Raw genomic sequence first — 26,072 nt, forward strand, 5'->3', positions numbered from 1 at the left:
TCTTTGCCTCTAGAAGCTAAGAACTCCAAAACCTAAGATTGGTCATCTTAACTCCTTAATAGACGGTCTTAGGGAGGCGGTTTTCACACCATCGGATTCAGACGGGCCCCTGCTAGGCGTTGAGGCTAAACACATCTTTGCTATTTGGTTCCTACTAGCCATTCTAAGTATCTCCCCACCCTCTGCTAGAACGGATCGAGACTCTGGAAGGCGTTTGGTCCAGTCCAGAGATCTCGAAAAAGTAACCGGTGTGTAAACAGGACGTAGGATAAGGAAAAGTCCATATTCTCCTTATGAAATCATATCTGTCGGAACAAAGAAGTTGGAATGCATGTTACCCACATGGCAAGCAAGCCTTTTATTCTAAGTTTAGCAGGCTCAAGGTGTGAGATCTATCACTCACAGCCTTTTGAGATTTGACTCAGCCCCCCCCCTGCTGAGCTAGGTGTTCATACATCTGCACACTGAAGGGGATTTTATAATCCCATGCCAGATAAGATACAGTGGGGAAAAAAAGTATTTAGTCAGTCAGCAATAGTGCAAGTTCCACCACTTAAAAAGATGAGAGGCATCTGTAATTTACATCATAGGTAGACCTCAACTATGGGAGACAAACTGAGAAAAAAAAAATCCAGAAAATCACATTGTCTGTTTTTTTTTCATTTTATTTGCATATTATGGTGGAAAATAAGTATTTGGTCAGAAACAAGCAAACAAGATTTCTGGCTCTCACAGACCTGTAACTTCTTCTTTAAGAGTCTCCTCTTTCCTCCACTCATTACCTGTAGTAATGGCACCTGTTTAAACTTGTTATCAGTATAAAAAGACACCTGTGCACACCCTCAAACAGTCTGACTCCAAACTCCACTATGGTGAAGACCAAAGAGCTGTCAAAGGACACCAGAAACAAAATTGTAGCCCTGCACCAGGCTGGGAAGACTGAATCTGCAATAGCCAACCAGCTTGGAGTGAAGAAATCAACTGTGGGAGCAATAATTAGAAAATGGAAGACATACAAGACCACTGATAATCTCCCTCGATCTGGTGCTCCACGCAAAATCCCACCCCGTGGGGTCAGAATGATCACAAGAACGGTGAGCAAAAATCCCAGAACCACGCGGGGGGACCTAGTGAATGAACTGCAGAGAGCTGGGACCAATGTAACAAGGCCTACCATAAGTAACACACTACGCCACCATGGACTCAGATCCTGCAGTGCCAGACGTGTCCCACTGCTTAAGCCTGTACATGTCCGGGCCCGTCTGAAGTTTGCTAGAGAGCATTTGGATGATCCAGAGGAGTTTTGGGAGAATGTCCTATGGTCTGATGAAACCAAACTGGAACTGTTTGGTAGAAACACAACTTGTCGTGTTTGGAGGAAAAAGAATACTGAGTTGCATCCATCAAACACCATACCTACTGTAAAGCATGGTGGTGGAAACATCATGCTTTGGGGCTGTTTCTCTGCAAAGGGGCCAGGACGACTGATCCGGGTACATGATAGAATGAATGGGGCCATGTATCGTGAGATTTTGAGTGCAAACCTCCTTCCATCAGCAAGGGCATTGAAGATGAAACGTGGCTGGGTCTTTCAACATGACAATGATCCAAAGCACACCGCCAGGGCAACGAAGGAGTGGCTTCGTAAGAAGCATTTCAAGGTCCTGGAGTGGCCTAGCCAGTCTCCAGATCTCAACCCTATAGAAAACCTTTGGAGGGAGTTGAAAGTCCGTGTTGCCAAGCGAAAAGCCAAAAACATCACTGCTCTAGAGGAGATCTGCATGGAGGAATGGGCCAACATACCAATAACAGTGTGTGGGGCAACCTTGTGAAGACTTACAGAAAACGTTTGACCTCTGTCATTGCCAACAAAGGATATATCACAAAGTATTGAGATGAAATTTTGTTTCTGACCAAATACTTATTTTCCACCATAATATGCAAATAAAATGAAAAAAAAAAACAGACAATGTGATTTTCTGGATTTTTTTTTTTCTCAGTTTGTCTCCCATAGTTGAGGTCTACCTATGATGTAAATTACAGACGCCTCTCATCTTTTTAAGTGGTGGAACTTGCACTATTGCTGACTGACTAAATACTTTTTTTCCCCCACTGTACAAATGATTGACATGGAATGATATCACCCAAATTCTTCACAAAATGTGTCCGCCTCTTTAACACAGGAATACATTTGACTATATGATGAAGGGAGCGGCATCTCCTGAATAGCTCCGCACAACATCCCTCAACGGGCTGCAGGTTGTTCAGGCTTTTTCTAGACCTATGCCATTGTTGTGCTACTCCAATCCCGATCACAGATACTTACATTGTTATAAGCTTTTGTAATAAGTAGTAGTATTGTTTATTGAAATTTCAAATAATAATTGTCCATTAGAATTTAAACTGTCAGGAGGCTTCCCATCAAGATTGAAATATAATACTGAGTTGTCATTTCACAGGTATCATATAAAGCAGAGGAGTATCTAGGTTTTCCGGCACCCAGAACAAGAATTCTGCTTGGCAATCCTCTCCTTTACACAGCTTAGGCAGTGTGAGTAGTCATCGTGCGACCACTTATATGCAGCTGGGTCACGTACCCACAAGCTGCTCATAATCCACTCAATGCTCAGTGAGAAACTACAGTCTCCACGTTACTGAAAGAATCCGGAAGAGAAGCCAATTGGCACGTGACCGTAAGTATAAAAATCACATACGAGTGGTCGCGTGATGACTGCTGCAACTGGCAAGCAGAGCAGAATCCTGACAGTGAACAAATTACACACTGTTAGGATTGAGCATTCTACACTGCTGAATTTTATAAGTAAAGATGGTTTCCAGGTTTCTTGCTGACCTAAATATCCTTTGCCTCTGCTCCAGAGTTAATTCTTGATAGTATTATTATTTTACTCAATACCGCTTTTAAGGGCAGGGTGCTGTATTTTTTTAAAAAAAAAGTGCTGCCAGGGTTTACAATACATAACATAAGCATATCCCTCACCTTTCCCTTACATATTCCTTAACTAATCCCTTGTATTTCATTTATATAATGTTTTTGTAAAAGACAATAAATATTTGAATAACGTAAGAATACACCATATGGTAGAAAACAAGTACAATAAACATGACTAAATGAGTTTCAGACCAATACATAAAAGAAGTCCCTGCCCACGAGGATTTATCATTTCCAAATCTGCTAAACTGCGAATGTGCTTTACACTTGATCAGTTTCAGAGGACATCTGTGGGCTTACATTTTTTGTTCTAATTTTAATTGTGGATTTTGAACAAACTTTGGGGGATGAAAATAAATTATAAAAATAGTAAACTATTCTCAATATTTTTCCTTGTTCTGTCACCACTGCTTTTTGGATCTTCTACAAATTCAAAGTTTACTATCTAGTTTCCATAAAAATGATATTCCCACATGACACATTCTCCAGCAAGAGTAAAGACAGTTGTGGTGGCACCTTGTGATTATTGCATGATCATTTCTGGAAGTGAACAATGAGGGTTCTCATTCAGTGACTACAAGAAGAGTTCTGTGAGAAACTGATGCAGAAGATATACTAGTAGGTCCTCAAATGGAGTGTGACCTGAGATTTCTCACTACTAATCTAATAATTTGACAGGGTAGTAGACCTAAATACATGTGAAAACATGTTTTCTCGTCACTGAAAGACTCAACTAGCAGAAAAAATGCTACATCTAATAACAGATAACACAAAAAATACTGGTAGCCCATTTTTGTCAAGTTTCATCTACTTTGCTACTGATTTTACACCTGCAAATATGGATGGAAGAGCATATATGCTGTTTGTTAATAAACCCTAAAGACTGAGTAATACACAATAGTTAACTTATGGCCAAACTATTGTTCAGCACTTTTGACTCCCCCATACGCATGAACGTTTAGCTTAGGCAATCATTTCTGTGAGTTCAAAGGGGAGCGCAGAGAATGCCGATGCCGGAGTCTTTCCTGAATAGCAAAAAGGTCAGGTGTTAAGACCTACCCTAATTGGTAGGCCCTATACACATTGTTACACGTTGCCTAATCCTGATCATATCGGCGGGATTGGCCTATTGTACATGAAAGCATTAAAGGGGATAACCAGTACGAAGTTTCTTGGATCTTAATAAAAAAAAATAATTCCGAGCATCAGCTCAGAGTGGTCACTGACTGCTCCTGCTGGCGATTCAGCTGCTCAACGTCAATATAGCAACTCTACTTCTTCTGGGCTGCTCTGTCGTCAGGGTGTGACTGCCAATGTCATGTTGATTGACAGCCGGCTTCCTGCATTTATGCAGTATGACATAGGCAGTAGTGATGAGCGAGTATGCTCGTTGCTCGGGTTTTCCAGAGCATACTCGGGTGACCTCTGAGTATTTGGAAGTGCTTGGAGATTTTCTGTCGCCGCAGCTGCATGATTTGCTGCTACTTGACAGCCTGAATACACGTGGGGGTTGCCTGTTTGTTAGGAAATTACGACATGTGTTCAGGTTGTGAAGTAGCCGCAAATTATGCAACTGCGGCAACAGAAACTAAATCTCCGAGCACAACCAAATACTCTGAGACTACCCGAGCAGTGAGCATACTCACTCATCACTAATAGGCAGTCACACCCCATCAATAGAGGAGAAGGGAGGAAGCTGCTTTATCAATGTGACACCAGCAAAAGCTGCAGGTTCGCTGGCAGGAGCAGTCAATGAACCGCTCTGTGCCAGTGGAGATGTACACTGGGCCGAACAGACAGGTAGTTAGCAACTACCTGCATGTTAGTTCTTAGGCCCACAGTAAAAAATAAATTTAGTTCTGGCTAACCCCTCTAAGGGTTTGCAATGGCAGCCTACTTTTCTCTTCCAACTCAAAGACAATAAAACAACCTTTTTTATCCAAGAAATCTTTCTCTTATTGGTTTAATATTGAGATTTCTGAAAAAAAAAATCCTCTTTTGCTGCTATACTGAGTAGAATCTGTATACTATTTTTTAAGAAAGCTATAAGGCAGATCAGATCCTATGGAATTTCCTTATTTACTTTTCATGACCTTGGTCCTCCATTAACTGGGATCTATTCTTTTATTAGCTTAATCCTAGGTTTATATAAGCATGGAAGTGCTTAAATCTGGATCTTTTCTGTGTATCAACCGATTTTTGCCTCAAAAATGGTCTTAAAGATTCTCTTCCTTTAAATGATTAATATTTCCTTCTGGGATATCCAAATTTGCATTTAAATGGATGTCTTAAATAGACTGTTTTACTCCTATTCACCAAAATAGAATGATGAAGGATGCAGTATGTTCATTCCGACTTAGAAAGATCCTTTCTCCTAGAGAGAAATTGAGTCACACATTTATTCTCATCTCCTAATGTAGCACTGACAGCCTCACAGTTTTTTATTTTTCCAGTGGCTTTAATACGGTTTTTATGTGGTAAAAGGAATTGTATAATGGCATCTTCCTGTTAAATTTGTTTAAATGCTAGATGATTTAATGGTGAGTTCCAGCTTCTCCAAAACTAGGGTAATGTTTCCATTTATAGGTTAAGCTCCATGCAGACAGCTATATTATGGCTTTGTACGGAACAAGGTTTGAAGCCAAAAAAATCATGCCCTTAGCTTAATCATATATAATTGTATGATTTTGACGACCTTTCCCATAAAGAAAAAACTTTGGGAATGGATTTTCTGTCTATCAGTGAATGACTGCATTAGATCCTATATTGACTACTTAATGCAGCATCTTGACAACTGTTACATGTTTAGTGAGCTGCATTTTAATGGATCCTCCCATGTTCTGAAGTGGGCATGCATCACTCTACCTCCTCCCAGTTGTCTACTTGCTGAGGTGGTGCTCTCCTGCGTGGTTAACAGCTCAAAGTAGCTGCATTGTGCCGCTGGTCCGAAACGCTTGCTCTCAACTGCTAATGTATATGACAACTATGCCTTTATAGCATCGGAGGAGCAGCTGGCCGGGATCGAGAGTCGCAGTGCACTACTGCAATCTGGGCCACTTTTTATAGAGTAGTGCTTACAAGCTCTTTGGGAAAGAGATTGTATGCACTGCACATTTTCAGACACTAATGCTAGCCTCATCAGTGGCTAGTATTCTTCACAATGAGCTGTAAGCAATAAAAAAAAGTGTAGTAAATTGTAAGTCTATGTGCACACAATGCATTTTCGTGGCTTTTTTTTACCCGTGTAAATGGTCCAAAAACGCAGTGGAATACTTATGCAAGGTAATTCAATGACAATCCTGAGGTGTTGTGTGTACATGATCTGTAAATTTCCGTCCAAATTTTTGCAGCGTTTTATTTTCTGCAGCATGTCAGTTCTTTTCGCGTTTCTGTTGCATTTTTGACTCATTGACTTCAATTGAGTCAGTCAAATCTGCAGCTAAAATGCAGGTGTATAAAGGTTTGCATCTTTGCTGCCTATTTACTGCTTATTAGCTGCCAAAAACGCTGTGAATTGTCAAAGGAAATGATGTCAGAAGGAGGAAGTGTGTGTGTGGACGGAGACTGTGTGTGAGTACAGAATATGTGCGTGTGTCTGCGTCTGTCTTCATGTACCCATTTTATTTAACTCATTTATATAGCGCCATTAATTCCACAGTGCTTTACAGACATTATTGGCACTGTCCCCAATGGGGCTCACAATCTAAATTACCTATCGGTATGTCTTTGGAATGTGGGAGGAAACCATAGTACCCGGAGGAAACCCACGCAAACACTGGAAGAAACATACAAACTCCTTGCAGATATTGATCTTGGTGGGATTTGAACCCAGGACCCCAGTGCTGCAAGGCTGCAGTGCTAACCACTGAACCACCATGCCGCCCCATGCGACGAACAACCCATAGTGATTGTACTTAGGTGTCGTCTGATTGGACTACTACTCCCATCCAGCTACGTCTTTTGTCACATGTAACAGAGACCGCATGAGCCGTTGATGGGAGAATAGTCTCATCATCCGGTGCTTGTGTTCAATTGCAAAAAAAAATCAAAACACTTACATGTTCACATACAAAATACATACTCGCTGAACGCCTAATCCCTGACGCCCGTATCTCCTGCAAACAATCAAAAATAATAAACCATTATATAATACTATCCTGTCCGCCGTAGTCCATTTAATACTGAGTGTCCCATGGCGATCTCCTGTGTAGAACAATCACATCAGGAGATATGACTGCTCTACCCGGCCTCCGGCGATACACTGACAGGAGGTAATCGTTCCCGCAGTGTATCACTGAGCTGCTGTGAGAGTTCACCAGAGTTCATTAGCTGATCAGCTTCGGTTCTCACGCAGATGTGCCGTAAGTGAGAGCACCGGAGCTGATGAACTCCGGTGAACTCTCTCATGGCAGCTCAGTGATACACTGCGGAAGCAATTACCTCCTGTCAGTGTATTGCCAGGTAGAGCAGTCACATCTGCCGATGTGACTGTTCTACATGTGAGATCGCTATGGGACACAGTATTAAATGGACTACTTTGGACAGGATAGTATTATATGTTAGTTTATTATTTTTTGATTGTTTGCAGGCCATGAGGGCGTCGGAGATTAGGCGTCCATTAAGTTTGGTAAATTTAGATTCAATAAAGGAGTCTGATTATTTCAAATAAAGGACTTTATTCTGGGTGTCTGTGTTTTATACATTTTCACTATGGGGTTAGTAATGGATAGGTATCTTTTAGATGTCTCTCCATACTAACCTGTGGGCTTTATGTCACCTCACAAATACAAACGTGAGATCAACCCCAGAAATATGAACCTCACTTGCCACCGCTACAAGGCAAGTGGAAAGAGCGATTCTAAGTGCCAGAATTAACGCATCAATAAGATGCACCATTTCTGGGGCGTCTGAGAACTGATGTTTTAGCCTGGGGGGTGCCAATATCCATGGCCCTTTCCCAGGCTATTAATATCAGCCCGCAGCTGTCTGCCTAGCCTTTGCTGGTTCGATTTTATTGGGGGATCACATGTCTATATTTTTCTGGGGATCCCCTGTAAACTAGCCATGAAAGGCTAAGCAAACATCTGTGATCTGATATTAATAGCCTGGGAACATGGATGGCTATTGGCATCTTCCCAGAATATTAACCTCAGCCGTCACCTTTCCCTATGTTGGTTATGAAATTTATGTGGGAGCCCACGCAATTTTTGTTTTATTTTTATTTATTTTTTATTTTTTGAAAAACAAACGAATCTTGCGTTTCACACAGATTTCTGACTGTTGCTGTTTTGTTACAGCATATGTAGGTTAATTATATTAATGCTCCTACATAGGCTGGTGACACTGTGTGTTTAACTCTTTATGTACCGTTTTATTAATGAGGGTATCTGGTTGACACCTGTTCATTATTAAACCTTGGGCTTGGTGTGTATGTATATATGTTGTGTATATATAATATATATATTCACCTATATTTGTTGTGTGTGTCAACATTATAAATTTGAACATGGCATGGAATGACATTATGGTCTTCAATGGAGAATGAAAAAGACGCTGAACAAGGAAATTACATCATGATATAAATATATATATATATATATATATATATAATTTTTTTTATTTAGCTCTATGGATTTACAAAAAGGCATGAAAAAAGAGCATATGGTATCTTCCTCTGTGTTTTTCTGCCAAGAGATGCAGAAACATTGCAGAAATTTCTGCAAGCAAATACGCAAGCCTTGTTTTTCTATGCTGGCCTTTTAACCTCACCTTTGAAGTGACTAAGTGAATAAAGGAAAGATATATATCTTTGTACTGTGTTAGCCAGTAGATAGAAAAATATTCAGAATTGAGAGTCCTGATGAAGAGACCTGACTAGTCTCGAAAGCTTGCAATGTGTTACCATCTTTTCAGTTAGCCATTAAAAGGTATCAACCACTGAGGACTCTCAATTCTGAATATTTTTAAGTGAATAAAAGGATTTATGTATTCACTACATCGTGGAGCTGGACATTCCTTTCTTCATTGTCAGAAATTTCTGCAAGCAAATACGCAACGTGCACACATAGCCTAAAGTTTCTTGTTTTCACAAGCACTATTCAATTATACCCATCAATGAAGAAAAGAATAACTTTTTTAAAGGTACATATATTAGAAAACGTTTGATATGTCTTAATGTCATGTCAGAAGTTTTGATGGTGATGAGGCACAGTAAGATCCACCACTCGCCTCTCTTTGGAAAGCAGAGTGAGCAATGTATGAATTTCTGGGAATCCGTACACTCATCTCTGCATAGAGCTGAGCAGTGCCAATCCCAAATGAAAGAGCACAGTGCACTGCTAAGTGCTTTTGCTCATTCACAAGATTGGTCAATTTACCAATTTTTCATTTACGCACTGCGGGGCAGTCATTTGGCCTTCCATATACATGAGTTTGTGTGTTGATCTCTCCAAACAAGATCAGCTCAAATCTGTAGCGTTAACTATCTTATATTTTCCATGTTACTTAATTTTTTATATCCTTCCTGAAAAAACTATATTGGCTAAATAAAATCTCTCTCCTTGAGTCCTACAATTGAAATTAATTCCTTACATGCTTATTTTTAGTAGGGTAACCTAGTGGTATTTTTTAAAAGAATTGTTTGGGCACCATATTTTTTTAACTAATAACTTTTAAGGTGCAATAGAAGAATTGCTATGAACAAAACTTGAAAAATATTTTTAAGTCCATTTACAAAATGACTGACATGTAATTATGCAATTGTACTAAAATAGATTCTGCTCTTTGTGTTTGGCATTCCTACTCATACAATCATAATTTCCAGAGTGAACCACTTGCAATCATCATTATGTGATGAAGTCAGTGGTGTTTGGAGTTTTTCTGAATTTTACCATTTTGTCTGTATTTCTCTCATTGGAATACAACATTGTATTTTGGATGTAGGTAAAAAGTATGAGCTTTAAAATAATTAGACACAAATAATAGTAGACTTATATTTGCATTCAAAGGATATTTTCAACTTGTTCAATGCTTGTTCAAATGCAGTTATCTTTGTCTGCAAATTCAGTGATAGCAGTGTAGACTCAAGAACAAACCACTTTTAGCTGAATGTGTTATAGCAGAACTTGTGCTGTGCTTAATACTCCTACTAATACTACAGCTCTGCTACTCACCAGAACTGTCACTCAATGAGGAGGACCGACCCTGCTAGAAACCAAGAAGTGAGGAGACTGTGGAGTTGTGAGCTGCTAATGAGACAACATGGGAATAGCCCTGTAATAAAGCCTTATGTTAGCCGTATAAGTATGGGATAGTATGATGCATGTGATATTATCCTTGTTACATTTCCTGCATCGCACCTAAGAAATTAATGGGGTTGTCTGATTAAAACAAATCACCTATCCACATCTCCTCAATCGGCAGAATGGGGAGCATACTGAAGCGGCAGTGCACATGTCAACCTGCAGTCTATTCGTTCCCTATAGGCCTGCCGAGTGCAGCTCTTGCATTTTTCCATCAGCCCCATAGAGAATCAGTGAAGTGGTGGTTGGGCCTCTGACCTGCATTGAAATTGTGTTGCAGGTATAAAAGTTCCATGTATGGAATAAAGCTTCCCCGAGCTGCCGATTGGTATGGTTCCTGGCAGTAGGACACCCACTGATCTGAAAGCGATCACTTACCCTTAGGTTAGGTTATAGTTTTTCACTGGATAAGCCCTTTATGAGTTGAAAATACTTAAAGGGGTTGAACAGTACTTTAATATTGATGGCCACACCTTAGGATAGGTTAGTAATACCAAATCCGTGAGGGTATGATACCCGAAAAAGCTGGTCCTGGTGCCATAGTAGTCACATTTAATCAGTTGCAGAACTGCGCAGGATCTGCAGTAACTATGCAGTTGACAGTGCTGTGCTATTCTGCTTCGCAAGCAAGCACATTCGGTGGCCGCCGGCAACTGGAACAGTTCTGGGCCATCATTATTAAGATATCTGACAACCCTTTTAATTGCTCTGCTTGTAAAAATTCTAAGAAATATATAAATGTTGCTTTTGAATACTGGCTAGTTACATTGTGAACTGCCATGGATTGATTTTTTATTTCTGTATTACAGAGGATATAAAAAGACTGCACACCCCTGTTAAAATGTCATTTTTTGTCATGTAAAAATCTTACCAAGAAGAACCAATTCAGAACTTTTTCCACCTATAATCTTGCCTATAATTAAATTGAACAAATTGAAATATTTTGGGAGGAAAAAGAAAAAAAGGAACTAATATAATGTGGTTGCATAAATATTACTCAGACAGCCCTTTTTTGAATTCTTGTCCCCCCCCCCCACCCCAAGTAAAATAATAACTCTTATACTCACCTTTGCTGCCGGTGCCATTTCAGTGTGGGCAGTGGATCTTCCAGGGCTCAAGTGACATAACAGTGTCAAAGCCCTATCAGCGCTGGCTTCACTCTCCTCTCTTACTGAGGAAATTGACATCCAGAAGAAGTGAGAGCAGTTGCTGGTCTCTCGCCAGGAGAGTGAAGCCAGCACTGATTGGCTGCAAGGATTTGACATTGTTATGTCACGTGAGCCCCTGAAGAGCCTCTGCTGACACCGATGGAATGGCATCGGCACGGAAGGTGAGTATAAGACCGGGGTCACAATTGCAAGTGTGATGCGAGAAACTCGCATCAATACCCGGCACTGCCACCGGTACTCGGGACCGGAGTGTGCGGCTGCATGTATTTCTATGCAGCCGCACACCGAGTCCTGAGTGCCGGCGGCAGTGCCAGGCATTGATGCGAGAGGCTCGCGTGAGTTTCTCGCATCTCACACTCAAGTGTGATCCCAACCTAAGAGTTATTTTACGGGGGAGAGAAACATAGAAATTAATACTTTTAATGCTTTGTTAAACTACCCTTTTAATTTAATATGAAGGAGGATAATTGGAGTCTAAAGGCCCCTTTACATTTAGCGATGCACCAGCGATCCGTCCACGATACGACCCGGTCAGGATCCCTGGTGCATCGCTAAATGGTTGCTAGTGAGCTGCCAAACAGGCAGATCTCACTAGCGATGTTTTGCGACGCAGCAGCGGTCGTTACTTACCTATCACACGCAGCGATGCTGATGTCCTCCCACCCGCGTCCACACGTCGCTCGTCGGTGCCAGCAGGAAGCGCCCGACAAGAAATGGACACGGCCGATCTTGCGCGATCAGCGACAGACAGCGGGGGACCCGGTCGGAGGTAAGTATCACACATAGCGATATCGCTAGCAATATCGCTGCTGCGTCACAAAATCGGTGACGCTTTAGCGATATTGCTAGCGATATCTGTTGTGAGCTCATCTGTTCATTCACCTTTTTTGTCCGAGGATCTCCCTCTTCTGGTGAAGGAAGGTAGGCTGATTTGGATGAAAGAAACCAAACACCTGATCAGGTGGACTGTTACTGGGTAACAGGAACTTCAAACTGGATATAAGGCAGCCGACGCCCTTCTGAGTGGCTGGTGAGTTCTTTGCTGGATTCTTGGAGACCAGTCTGATTCCTGCTTCCCAAAGATAAGTTTTTGCTCTGCTATTGAACTTATTAGTTTTGGTTTTGTTTACCTTGTTTTCTGAGTTCAGCCATCCCCGGCTGGGGGTGTGCTGGATTCTTTTTCCTTGATCAATGTTCTCTTTTGCTCTGCTTTCAGAATTTTCTGAGTGCTGATATAGGGTTTGAAGTCTAGTGACTTCAGGGTCCTTTTTGCTTATCTGTTGTGTTGGTGGTATTTTTAGCAGGGTTTTCTCGGATTGCAGACAGCAGCTTTTCTGTCCTGTCCTTTTTAGTTAGCTTGGGCCCCATCGTTTGCTCAACCTATCTTTCTATCTGTGTTAGTGTTTTCATCTTGCTTCACTGTCATTATATGTTGGGGGCTGCCTATTGCTTTGGGGTCTGCTCTGGGGCTGTCAGTTTTTCCCTTTTCTCTCTTTAGGCTTATTTAGATCTCCAGCTGTGACGAGGTGTCTAGGATCACCGTAGGAACACTCCACGGCTAATGCTAGTTGTGTGATAGGATTAGGGGTCTGCAATCCGCTAGTTTCCAACCTCTCTGATTTTCTGGGCTGAGCTTGTGTTTTGTTTTTTCCTCCTCGGTGACTCAATCATAACAGATATCGCTATGTGTAAAGCCCCCTTAAGGATGCTTCAAATATAACATTCTTTAATGAGTACAAATATTAATAAGCTGTGACACACAAATTAACATTTAAAATGATGACAGACAAAAGATAGAGCTGATAACTACATCTGGTGCTTGGAAAGCCAAATGATCAGGGCGCACATAGTCTCAATATATAGAAATAATCACAATAACATAAGTCCTAATACATAGAATAAAGGCATGAACATGCTAATAGTCCCACTTTGGGTTATAGTTTATAAGTCACAGCGCATAGCTTGCAAGAAAGCACTTGTAATAGTTGATAGTCAAACCAGAACATACTAATGACAGACGCACCAGAGAAGCAGTCAGCCCAAGAAGACGACCACCTGAGTCCCCTACGCGTGTTTCTCTTTTCATATATAACACTTCGTCATGGGGGGATATTTTGTAGATCACCCTGCAGGATCTTTTATTGCCAAAGCAAGTGGTCACACGATTAGAGCAATATCCAATAAAAATTATATAAGTGGCCCCAATACTCACGTCATTGGCCAATACCAATTTAGAACCTTCGAATTTAAGATGGAATTCAATTTTTGTTGGTAGGTGTCTATCAGCATGGCACATCTAGAATTGGCAATCTTTGCCCACTCTCCCTTACAGTAGTGCTCCAAATCTGTTAGAACAATGTTTAGTATTGTGCAGTTAACGCAGTGAACTGCCATGAAGTCTTGACCCCTGACAATGATATGAATACAGTTTCTCCTGAACCCAGAACATCCTGTCTTCTCGTTCCTTAGGCATTTGATACTTTATACATGAATTTTGCTATTGCATCCATCCATCCATCTTGTTGCTGGTTCCTATCTTATTTTCCCCCTTGTAACTATTTCATGTACAGTTTTATCATCTCGTACAATAGGTTTAAGATTCACTTTAAAGGAAACATGTCAGAACCCCCTGACTGCCAACCATTATTATGATTGTGTAATCACTTTAAAGATAAGCAAGTCAATCCTTCTATGACCCCAAAGCACTGCTCATGATTGAGAAATCATGTTTGAAAGTTGTGTTTGGAAGTGCATTGGGGTATGATGATGCACTTACAGCTTCTCAGCTTCACATTATTTTCTACCTAGCAGCACCCTTCCCTTGCAGATTGACAGATCATTTGTTCTGGTACAAAGCATTGCTAACCTGTCAATTAACCAAGGTAGGGTGCAGCGTGATGGTAGTTAAGAAAAGCAGGAACAGGAGGCTGAGAAGCTGTAAGTGCATCATCACATGCCAATACATTTCCAGAACTTCAAAATGTAATTTCTTACTACTGGAGCTGTATTTTTAGGTCATAAAGGGATCAACTGGCTTCTCTTTTAAAGGAATACACATTTTTTTTTTTATGGTTGGGTGGAGTTTCGGACACTTTCCCTTTAAATTACTATTTTTTCTCAGCTGTATATTTACCATTAAATATTGGAAAGCATATTTTTTGTTCAAGAAAGTTGTCAAATTCCTCGCTATATAAAGAAAAGTTCACATATCCAACTCCCTTAATTGCCTTTCTAAATGTGATTCATACTTCTCCTTTGCCAGTAGTTTCTTTCCTTCCTAATGGTTGTGACATTCGGAAAAGGAGAGATAGGAGACCAGCTAAGTAGGTATTAAAAAAAAAAAAAAAAAAAAAGAAGACTTTTGTAAAAGATTATACAGCTGAAAAGTCTGACGTTGCTGTGGTTTTTATAATTGTGACAAGCTACTGTTTGATTGTGACTTAAGCACAATTTTTTTTTTTTAACTTGATGACCATTATTCACTGTACATGGGACTGTCATAAACTTTTGTAATTTATGGTCTTTTCTGATGCTACTGTAAAAAAATGGAAAACTGAAAGCAAAAATATTTAATCATGACAGCAATCAAATTCCTACCAGCAATCTTTTATGTAGTCTTTTTGCTTTACATCCCTGGATTTTATAGAAGGCATTCTCAATATGAAAGGATCTCCATAAAATAGGGTTGTTTCATGTAGAAAGCACAATTTCTTATACTATATTTAGAGGAGAGTCCCTGTTAAGGGTCCTAATCTATTAGACAGTCTAATTTGCGATAACTTGCCAGATCCTTGCTGACTGCATGTAATGCTACAGGGAGTTGAACACTTGTTGTCATCTTCTTCCATAGTTTTCAGCTGAAAGCAGAAGGTCCCATCAGCTGGGACACTCCATAATGAATTTATCTGTTGTTTCATCTAATATAAAGTAATTGTCCAAATTAGACAACCCCTTTATATAATTTGGTATCTTTAGTGTCAAATTTAAATGGCATTGGATAACTTACTGTCCTTAAAGTCCATATAGCTAAAACTTGTATGCAAGTGTTTTTAGTTAACAGTTTTAGACCGAATTTGGACAGTTGGTGTTGGTTGACCCGTTTTTGTGAAATTAGAGTGTTTAAGATATTACATGAACATATTTAGACATCTGTCAAAAACAAAGTCTGACGTAGAATATTTTTTCTTAAAAATCTCCCATAATGAATAACAACGGATGGGTGCTTCTATGGGTTTACTAGTGTTGTTGTAGCCACTCTATCCATATCCAATGGTGTAGTGTTTCCATCTAAATCTTTCTCAAAAGTTCTGTAGGATAGAAGAAAGTCTTCATTTTCTCCAAAAGTGACTCATCTGCTAAGAATAAAAACACTTACAGTGGGTGCAGAGCTTGTGCACCATGTTCCAAATTATTATGCAAATTATATTTTTATCTGATTTTGCTAAATGGTCGGTGCAAATGACAGTAATAAAAGTCGTCACCCGTTAGAGTATACATCGAATTTTATTGAAGAAACCTCCCAATGATAACATAACAAGTTTGTGTGTATTAGAATAACACAAAAACAGAGAGAAAAAAAGGCAAATTGGACATAATTTCACACAAAACCTCCAAAATGGGCCAGACAAAATTGTTGACACCTTACCAAAATTATGGGTATACAACTTTGTTTCAAGCATGTGATGCTTATGCAAACTCACTTGTGGCAAGTAACAGGTGTGGGCAATGTAAAAATCATACCTGAAATCAGATAAAAAGAGAAGTTGGCTCAGTTTTTTCATTTTGTGGCTGTGTGTGCAAAAAAAGAAGAGAACTGTTTTAGGGTTTGAGAACCAAAATTGTTGAACAATGTCACAATCTCAATGTTACAAGTCCAATAGAAGAGATCTTGATGTTCCTTTGTTCACGGTGTCCAACATAATGAAGAAGTTTACAACCCATGGCACTGTAGCTAATTTCCCTGGATGTGGGCAGCAGAGAAAAAGTGATGAAAGGTTGCAATTCAAGCTGTGGTGCAGCCTCTTGGTTCATCAATGTCAGGGCGAAATATTGGTCGACATGGGAATTAAGTGAAACATTTTGGCAGGAGACCAGAAGGGTCTTTGCTAACACATAGACATAAAGAAGCTACAGTTTGCCATAATGTATGTGAGTAAGCCAAAATCCTCCTGGGAAAGCGTTTTGTGGCTAAATGAGACCTAGATAGAGTTTTTTTGTTAAAACACCCCATTCTATGGTTTACCGAAAAGGGAAGGCAAAAAGAATACAGTGCCTAACGTCAAATATGATGGAGGTTCAAATATGTTTTGGGGTTGTTTGCCTCTGGATCTGGATGCCTTGACATGTGCAAGGCATCATGAAATCTGAAGATTATCAAAGGATTTTAGATTGCAATGTAGTGCCAAGTTTCAGAAAGCTGGGTTTATGTCCTGGGTCTTGCAGCAGGACAGTGACCTCAAACCAAGAAATAGATGGAAACAAAGCACTGGAGAGTTGTGAAGTGGCCATCAATGAGTGCTGATTTTAATCCCATTGAACACCTGTGAAGAGATCTTAAAATTGCTGTTAGATAAGGCACCCTTCAAATACGAGAGACCAGAAGCAGTTTGCAAAAGAAGAATGGTCCAAAATTCCAATTTAGAGGTGTTAGAAGCTTGGTGATGGTTATAGGAAGCGATTGGTTGCAGTTATTCCAAAGGGTGTGCACCTAAATATTAAGGTGAGGCTGCTGACAATTTTTGTCCAGTCCATTTTTGGGGTTTTGTGTGAAATTACGGTATGTCCAATTTGCCTTTTTTTCTCAGTTTTTTTTGTGGTCTTCCAATACTCACAAAGGAAATAAACATGTGTATAGCAAAACGTATAATTGCAATAATTTTCTGGGAGAAATAGTTCACTTTTTGTAACAATTTAATAGGTGCCAACCCTTGGCCAGGACTGTAACTTTTGCTTTGCTACATTTGTATCCTGTTCTCAGGTCCTTCCTCAGATATTTAGATTATTGTTCGGTAACCTCTCCTCCTTCAGATTGCAGAGGTGGACACAATAAGAGGTTCTGGGAGTTGTGGTCCAGTAAACTGCAGTAAAAGAAGCTGTTGCACAAAAATGGGGTTATACATAATCAGCTTGCCATTCACCGCTTACAAGTCCAAGATAAACAGCTTAAAAATTTGTTTCAAGAAAGATGTGTAAGACTTTTTTTTATAACTTTCTGCTTGGATCTGTTCCCACGTTGGATGAAAAAAATGTATGGCAGAGCGGGTCTGTGAATGTGAATTTCTTAAATTGCAAGCAAAAAGGCAGATAGTGAGTCAGTTCCAGACATCGTTTCTTGATTTCATCTTTTTCTTCTCTGATCAGTAAAATGTCACTTTTATGCAAGTTGCGAGTTTAAAGTGATTCAAATACAATTAACTGTAAGCGGATGCTCTTCTCCAGATTGATTGACATTCCCAGGTAGAAGATCATTCACCTATTTCCAAATCAGACTTTTCTTTTTTTCTCCTCATTTTAATTGTCCATTATGCAGTACCGAAAAGACGGCACCGTTCTGGAGATGTTTGCTTTAAACCCACCTGCGAAATGCAGATGAGCGTCTTTAAAAGTTTGTCTGAAGAGGCACAATGTGTCGCGCACAGAATTAGCATGCAGCCAGACATTTTATATTTAGAATGCGCACAATTTCACACTTACAGGTCTTTTTTTAAGGTGAAAAACAGATAATTTACTGACACCAAAGTCAAAGATTTAATGAGCATGTCCATAGTAGATGGTAATATTATTATAGTTTGCTTTGCGTCAGAATAAAGATGGGGTAGCAATAGGTTAACGCCATTCACACCAGCCCCTATATCTTTGTAAGAGCGGTAGATTTGGAGAAGGGTATCCAAGCAGAGCTGTGATTTCTACTTATTTTTAGTTTAGTGACAAGACATAATTATTGTGAGATTGATCATTCCCTGGAAGTATTGAAGCAAACAAATTGTTCAGCGGCCGGTGCGGGATGAGCACAGCTCCTAATGGGAGCAGTGGATAGGTCATCCTGACCATAATTTGGCTTGATGAAGCATCCACATGGGCATGGTGTTAATGTGCTATTGATATTCAGCCAGCCAATTTCCCTGCGCAGACCGGGGCTGTGACTCGTTAGAGCAAAGCCGGGCATCACAGAAGCAAATGATGAGGAAAATTGAAGTAATGTTGTATTATAAATTTATGATTTCATCTGCCATGACCTGAAAGATGTTCAGAGATGGGGCTTATGATTAGACCCGTCAGACACAGAAGCAACACATTTTATCTTGGTTAGGCTTGTGAGATGGTGCCCAGATAGAGAAGTCATTGGGCAGCTGAAGAAAATGCTTCATCTCTGGGAGGAAGAGCTAGCGTTCGGAAATGTGTACAGTGTATTCTACCATACAAGGCACCGCTGCCTCATACAATACTTTACTGTTATTGGAAGAAGGCTTTTCCATTTCCATTTTTATTAGGCATATTAACTTCAATATGTTCTGATAAGTATGAAGCATAATGTGTATGGACATCTAAATCAGTAGGAATGCAATTAAATTGTAAATGCAAGAGATTGTTACTGTTTCCAAGCCGAACTCGAGTGTAAATTCTAAATGCAATTAACCGATTTGTATTATTCTTAAGCGGAATACATGTTTATCCTATTTCCTTGTGTGTGTGTCATTTATGTGATCATCTTCATTTTCTCACTGGTAATTTAGCTGCCTTACATTTATAATATCCCATTTAACCCCTTAGGAGCAATGACAATTTTGTCATTAAAGTCTACTTTGTAACTTATCAGTACTCTGCAAATATTTTTTTCTTTGTATAGACAGCCCCTTTTCAGATTCTTGCCTCTCCATAGTTGTAGTCTACAACAAACTCTGTAATCTAATCCAATAGTTATACTCCCTTCTTTTTTCCGCAATATATCTTGCTAACACCCATTTGGTGGGATTTACTGATGGTAGCCCGTGAAGCTTACTCCTCATCACCAATGGGTTCACATATGGAACCTCTTTACCTATTGTGATACACTAAAGTGCAGTACTGCAGCTTGTATACAACAGAACCCAAAAGATGGGAAGCAAAGAATGTAATTTAGCACGGTGGCTCAGTGGTTAGCACTGAAGCCTTGCAGAACTGGTGTCCTGGGTTCAAATCCCTCCAAGGACAACATCTGCAAGGAGTTTGTATGTTCTCCCCGTGTTTACGTGGGTTTCCTCCGGGTTCTCCGGTTTCCTCCTACATTCCAAAGACAATACTGATAGGGAGTTTAGATGGTTTGCCCCATCGGGGACAGTGCCAATAGTGTCTGTAAAGCGCTGTGGAATTAATGGTGCTATATAAAATGAGTAAAATAAATAAACAATAAGCGAAATTAATTAATACATTTACTTCATAGATTAAATTAAATATAAAATGGATGTCTCGTGTCAGACTATAGAAACACAGAAAATTGACGGACACCATTTTTAAAGGTAGAGTACAAAGTTGTATTAAGCTAAAGTGGATACAGTCACATGCAATATGTATAATCATGTATACAACAGCAGCAAATGTTAAAAAAGTTGTCCACTACTCAGATTACCCCTTCTCAATCCGTATTTTCCCCTTGCAAAAGAATAACACCTATACTCGCGTTCGGGGCCAGTACCATTCCAGCGTTTGTCACACGATCGCTGGGAATGTCAAGCAATCCCTGCGGCCAATCGGCGCTAGCTTCACTCTCCCCGCCTTCGGACAAATCACATACATCCGGAGAAAGCAGCAGACCGATTCAGAAGGGGTATTCCAAATGGTGAACAACCTTAACTCCCAAGATCAGAATTCTGTTTGATCCCTACAATTACGTGTAATGTCAGCGGTCATTTACTCTATGAAGAGATGATTGCAGATGACAAGGTAAACCCTGTTCCTGCTGCTATGTATTTCTTGCTGTTCTGGAATGGTGGGCGGGTAGAAATTGCTTTTTTTGTATTACGTTAACTGTGGAAACACAGTTCTTCAGTCAAACAGTATGCGCAAACAGTACTACATTTGATTACTAATTCTACCTAAAAGCCATTCTTTTGTATTTTTAAAATGCTACTGAATGATTTCCACAAACATGACTACCACCCATATCGTCCCAGTTTACTATTGATAATTGTGGGCTTGGAATATCTACGTATAGGACATGATTACTACAACATGTTTTATATGAGTATGTGTTATTTTTATATTCGCAATTTACTGGTTGGCATAAAAACTAGCGAAAACAGTAACATATGTCAGTCTGGTAGTGCTAAGACGCGGTCTTGACACCAATATGTCAAATGGGAAATTATTCCATAAAAATAATGCAGTAAAATATCTTGTGTTCTGAGCCAGAAAATACTAGAACTTGAAGTTGCTTGTATCAATTTTATTCAAAGAAAATTTGTTTAGATAGAACAACTTCACTTCACTTTGTCTCTCTTCTCCTTGTGGCAGGGTAGTGCTAGATCTACCTGTGCTATTGGTTTCTGTGCTATATTGTATCTTCATGACAACTGCTCTTTAATAACAAAGCTAGCCCTACAAATACTTAGCAATGTACCAAATTATATCACATGAACACTTGCAATTGCTATTCAAAGTGGTGAATGTTTTCCCAAAAACTCATTTATTTAATTTTTTTGTGGTGACCATTTTTGACAACGTAACAGGAAGCTAAGACACTGATCATTTCCTAGCATTATTAAAGGGAATCATTTAACAGGTTTTTGCTATGTAATCTAAAGACAGCAGGCGATAGAGGCTGTAACACAGATTTCAGTGATGGGTCAGTTAGTAAGCTATGTGCTGTTGTTCACTTACAATGAAGGTTTCATCACCAGGACATTATAGCGAGATCGCTGAAGCGTCACCGATTTTGTGACGCAACAGCGACCTCGCCAGCGATCTCGCTACATGTAACACGCAGCGGCAACCGGCTCCCCTGCTGGATATCGCTGATCGTGCTCGAATGTCCTGGGCCATTTTTTCATTGTCTGTGTCCCGCTGGCCAGCATGAATCGCTGTGTTTGACCCCGACGAGCGACCTCATTGGCGAAGCAGAACTCAGACTCAGGTGGGAATCATCAGAAAAACTGCTGTGTGACAAGGTACCAACGACCGCCGAGGTCGTTATACGGATCGCCGGATCATTGCTGCGTCGCTGAAGAGATCTGCCTGTTTGGCAGCTTACTAGCGACCATGTAGCGACGCACCAGCGATCCTTACCAGGTCATATCGTTGTCGGGATCGCTGGTGCGTCGCTAAGTGAAACGGGACCCTATCACTGCCCATACTAGCTGCTTCTGCCAAGTCGTCTGAGCATGCCCCCTCCTCTGATAAGCAGCACACTGGCAATAGACAATGTACATAGAGAGCCTTATATGGGCGCAATTAGCTTTCTGAGTTCTGGAATATGCCACATCTAAGAACTCTGTGTCACAACTTCTGTACCCAGTAAACTAAATTATATATCTTTGGAATCAGGGTCTCTTTCTGCATTATTCTGCTCTCAGAGATGAGGCAGAAAAAAACTGATGACTGATTCCCTTCAAAGAGTTCTCAAGTTTAAAAGTTATTCCTCGGGGGTCCAACTGCTGTAACCCCCACTGATATCCAACTGAATGGAACAGAGATCAATCATGTATACTACTGCTCTGCTGGTCTCAGTGGGAGCGCCAGAGATTGCCGAGCGCTTGGCTGATCTTCAGTGCTCCTATTAGAATAAATGGAGAGTCAGTGCGCATGATTGACATCTACTTAATTCAGTTCTCTGGATTGGTGTAGGCCATAGAAGTCGGACCCACAGTAATAAGAAAGTCATCCCTTATCTTTTGGATAGGAAATAACTTTCAAACTTGAGATTCCCTTTTAAGCTACAATAGTGATCATTTACCAAGGAGCTAGTTTAATGTTGCCAACCAATATGGCAGCACTTCCTGTCTCTTTAGCAAAAAATGGCCACTACAATGAAAGGTAAAAATGCTACTGTTTCTGTACGTAAAAGAAATAGAAGTACTTAAGGTGCTGACTTCGTACTATGACAATATTATGTTTTGGTTGCAAACTTTTTTTAATTTACCTTTTGCCAAATTCCTTGAGAAAATGGAAAGCATATTTCCTGCAGCTTCAAACACATATCTTTTAGGTCTAAATGCGCCTATTTCTCGGACTTCAATGTGATCATTTCATTTTTGTTATTTCATAAAGTGTATCACATTTCACAATCTAGCACTGATATGTTAACTATGGTACTTTGGGCTCCAGGGATAAAGCATTACTAGTACCTTTATCTCAAGCTGTCAATAGCGGTAATGCAAAGTACATTCATTCTAAGCTTTCCAAATGTCACCGCAAACCTGTGTTGTGTTTAGCTTGAGCGCCTGGCATTTACTCTTCCAACTTAAAGGTGTGGACATTCATCTGGCGCGGGGTGGCAAAGTGCATTTAATTACTGTGCGTGAAAAGTCAGCCACTTCTTTGGATTCAATACAAGGGAATTAACCCTTTCTAGTATGTGTGCTGCGGTGAACAACTCAGCAAGACGTTCTTTTGTTGTCACGTTAAGAGATATCCTAGGCCTGAGATATAGGATCAGTGAGGCAGTGATACCTGTGTAGCCGCGATACTTTATCTCCGACAACCAGACAGATGGAAATCTGCGTTCTCTGGGGAAAGTCTCTCTGCTTCATTTGCTGAAATTGTGGACGTTTAGTCCCTTCGATGGATGTTAGACAATATTGACACAACTCTTGTGTGTCTGGTTTCTCAGTCCCGACATTTGTGAACCTTCTAAGACTTCCGGAGTCACATGTTACTGCTTCAGTGTTGACAAGGATCATAGAGGTTGGGTTAAAGCGAGTCCAAACGGATGAATCTCCATACGCATTTCACAATGCTCTGGGGTTTACTTTCTACGAAAGAAAACTAATTATTTTAGAAATGATACATAATTAAAAAAAAAAAAAACCTGTGTAAGGCACAGCGTAGAAATAACACCTCTAAAAGGCAAGCACCTGTTCTTTTAGAGTTGTTCTGAGGGAAACAAACTAAATAGTACATGAATAATCAAAGCCGGTAAAAAAAGAGAAAACTAGACAAAGCACAATAAAGGAAACCTTTTGCAGATCAAAGAGCGATAATTTCATGTGAACTATTATGTTCTACTGTTTGGAACACCTTTGTATGGCGCTTTGTACTGTTAGACCAAGGTCTCCTTATGTTTTTTTCCCCCCCCCGAGCTTTATTTTTATGGGTTGATGTTAGAAAATAAAAAAAAAATTGAATTTGAAGTAACAAGTCTTACGTAACACCTTCTGTGCACCATCTGTAAATTATTGAGATGTACAGATAAAAAAGTGGGATGACACACATCTACTAAACTACATAGAGCTACAATTCATTTAGCATTTGGTAGACTCCATTATACCCGCATGTACCTTGAACCATATTTTCTTGCCATTTTTATCTTTGTCACCTTATAAAACCAGAAATCTTTACAGATCAGCCTGCTAGATGAGCATTTTTTATTATTTTCTTGGCATTTATTTATGTTGCTTAGTTGTTTCAATTCTTTTTCAATGTTTGCTTTACAGTATGAAAATTGTTTTTTGCCATATTCATCATTGACTGTGTTCTCCCCCTTTTCTTTATTTGTCTAGGTTATCCAAATTTTGTTGCAACATATGGCAGAGGATATCCTGGATTTGCCCCAAGCTACAGCTATCAATTTCCAGGTAGTATTTTGTAATCCTTCTTTGTGTTGTAATATGAACCCATATTAGTTGAATTTATTTTTAAAAAATTATATATATATATATATGCTAAAAAACTTTACAATTTGTCTTCTGTGTGTATTTCATGTATGGTAATTGTTTTATAAAATGCTAAAATTTATGTAATGATCTAGACTTTATTATTGAATCGTATACAACAGACATCAGTAACACCTAAATTAAAAGCAATAAATATTATACCTTGGGGAAACAGTAAGATATATTCAAAATACAACCTTGGCTACAGGATATCCTAAGGAAGCAATCTGTCTGTACTCGCTTTGCCCAGGTCCACAGTCGAGTCTCCACCGCTGCTCTCGTCTGACTTTATCTGTGCCTCATCGGCAGTGTGGCAGCCAATCAGTGAACTCAGCGGCCCTGGGGAAAATGAGTATAGTCAGTTTATTTCTCTGTCATGGTGACTCTTGGAGAAGGATAAATTTGGTGCATTAGATGGCTTATGTTAAGGCAGTAATCTGCATCCACATTTTGGACCATGTCATATCTCAAGACATTCCCTATTTCCACCAAGCATCTTGGTTCCCTTTATGCTTTGCTATGCCAATTTGACGAGTAAAGTGTGTAAAGCACCAAATGAATGTGGTGCATGACCTGCCTAACAACTTTTTTTGGCTCAAAGTGAGTCAATATTCTGCAATACTGTATGTACTTTAGTAAATATCCCTCATTGTGTTACTTGGAAAGTAGGTAGGTTGCATTTCTCTGCTTTGTTAGAACGTACTTGATTTTATTTCCATGAATGGTATAAAAATAATGTTTAGGTTTTGGTGAATGATTCCTTTTTTTTTCTGTGTAAAATTTTTTGGTAGGCCAGTGACAGATTGAAACTATGGATTTCCAGTTGCAGTATACCGTATTTTTCGGACTATAAGATGCATCGTACCATAATACGCACCTTAGTTTTAGACAAGGAAATTAGAAAAAATAATTGAAGGAAAAAATGGTGTAAATTCTGTACTTAATATCCCCTATCCTGGTATATATGGTCCCATCATCCCATCCTCGTATGCATGACCCCCTCATTTCTATCCTGGTATACATGGTCCCCTCATCCCTATCCTGGTATACATGGTCCCCTCATCCCTATCCTGGTATACATGGTCCCCTCATCCCTATCCTGGTATGCATGGCCCCCTCATCCCCATTCTGGTATGATGGCCTCATCATCCCCAACCTGCTATGCACTGCCTCCTCATGTCCATCCTGGTATGCATGACCCCCCTCATGTCCATCCTGGTATGCATGACCCCCCTCATGCCCATCCTGGTATGCATGACCCCCCTCATGCCCATCCTGGTCTGCATGGCCCGATGCCAGCAGCTGCTTTATGCTTGTAAGCAGCTCATGGCAGGGACATCAGGAGCTGCTTACTAGCCGAAGGACAGCTGCTGGAATACTCACTGCTCCTCACGCTGGGAATATGTGCATGGAGAGCAGTGAATATTCATTGCTCTTTAATAGCGAGCACAGTGTTGGCCATAGTTGCTAATAAAGCGATTTAATATTCACTGCTTTCTATGCCTATGGGAGTGGAGATCAGTGAATAATTATTCCCTTATATAGCATCACACCCGAAAGCCATGCAGCTGCAGTAAGCTGGCTGTTGCGGCTAACAGCATGTCTGTTATTAAACAGAAAAGAATATTCACTACCCTTCATGCCCATGGGCGTGGAATGCAGTGAATATTCATTTCTCTTTAGCAGCGGGCACAGGATGTGGCCGCAGCCACAGGCTCCTGCCTCCTGTGACCCACTGCTCCACCACTGCCGCTCCCCCACCTCGCCATTCACAGCCAGAACAGGTACATCAGGACTATAAGACGCA

The 26,072-nt window shown here is 40.1% G+C and overlaps 1 protein-coding gene across 3 annotated transcripts in view; it reads left to right on the forward strand.

Annotated features, from left to right (window-relative positions):
• The window catches only part of MSI2 (musashi RNA binding protein 2), a 713,954-nt gene that overhangs the window by 456,038 nt on the left and 231,844 nt on the right, over positions 1–26,072 (forward strand). For all 3 annotated transcript variants that reach the window (XM_073562118.1, XM_073562119.1, XM_073562120.1), the window contains exon 5: positions 24,113–24,187. In XM_073562118.1, the coding sequence (XP_073418219.1) occupies positions 24,113–24,187 (75 nt within the window). The remainder of the gene's footprint in view (positions 1–24,112; positions 24,188–26,072) is intronic.

This window comes from Dendrobates tinctorius, unplaced genomic scaffold (genome assembly GCF_039654945.1).
Source record: "Dendrobates tinctorius isolate UK_male_01 unplaced genomic scaffold, ASM3965494v1 ptg000338l, whole genome shotgun sequence".
Taxonomy (NCBI): domain Eukaryota; kingdom Metazoa; phylum Chordata; class Amphibia; order Anura; family Dendrobatidae; genus Dendrobates; species Dendrobates tinctorius.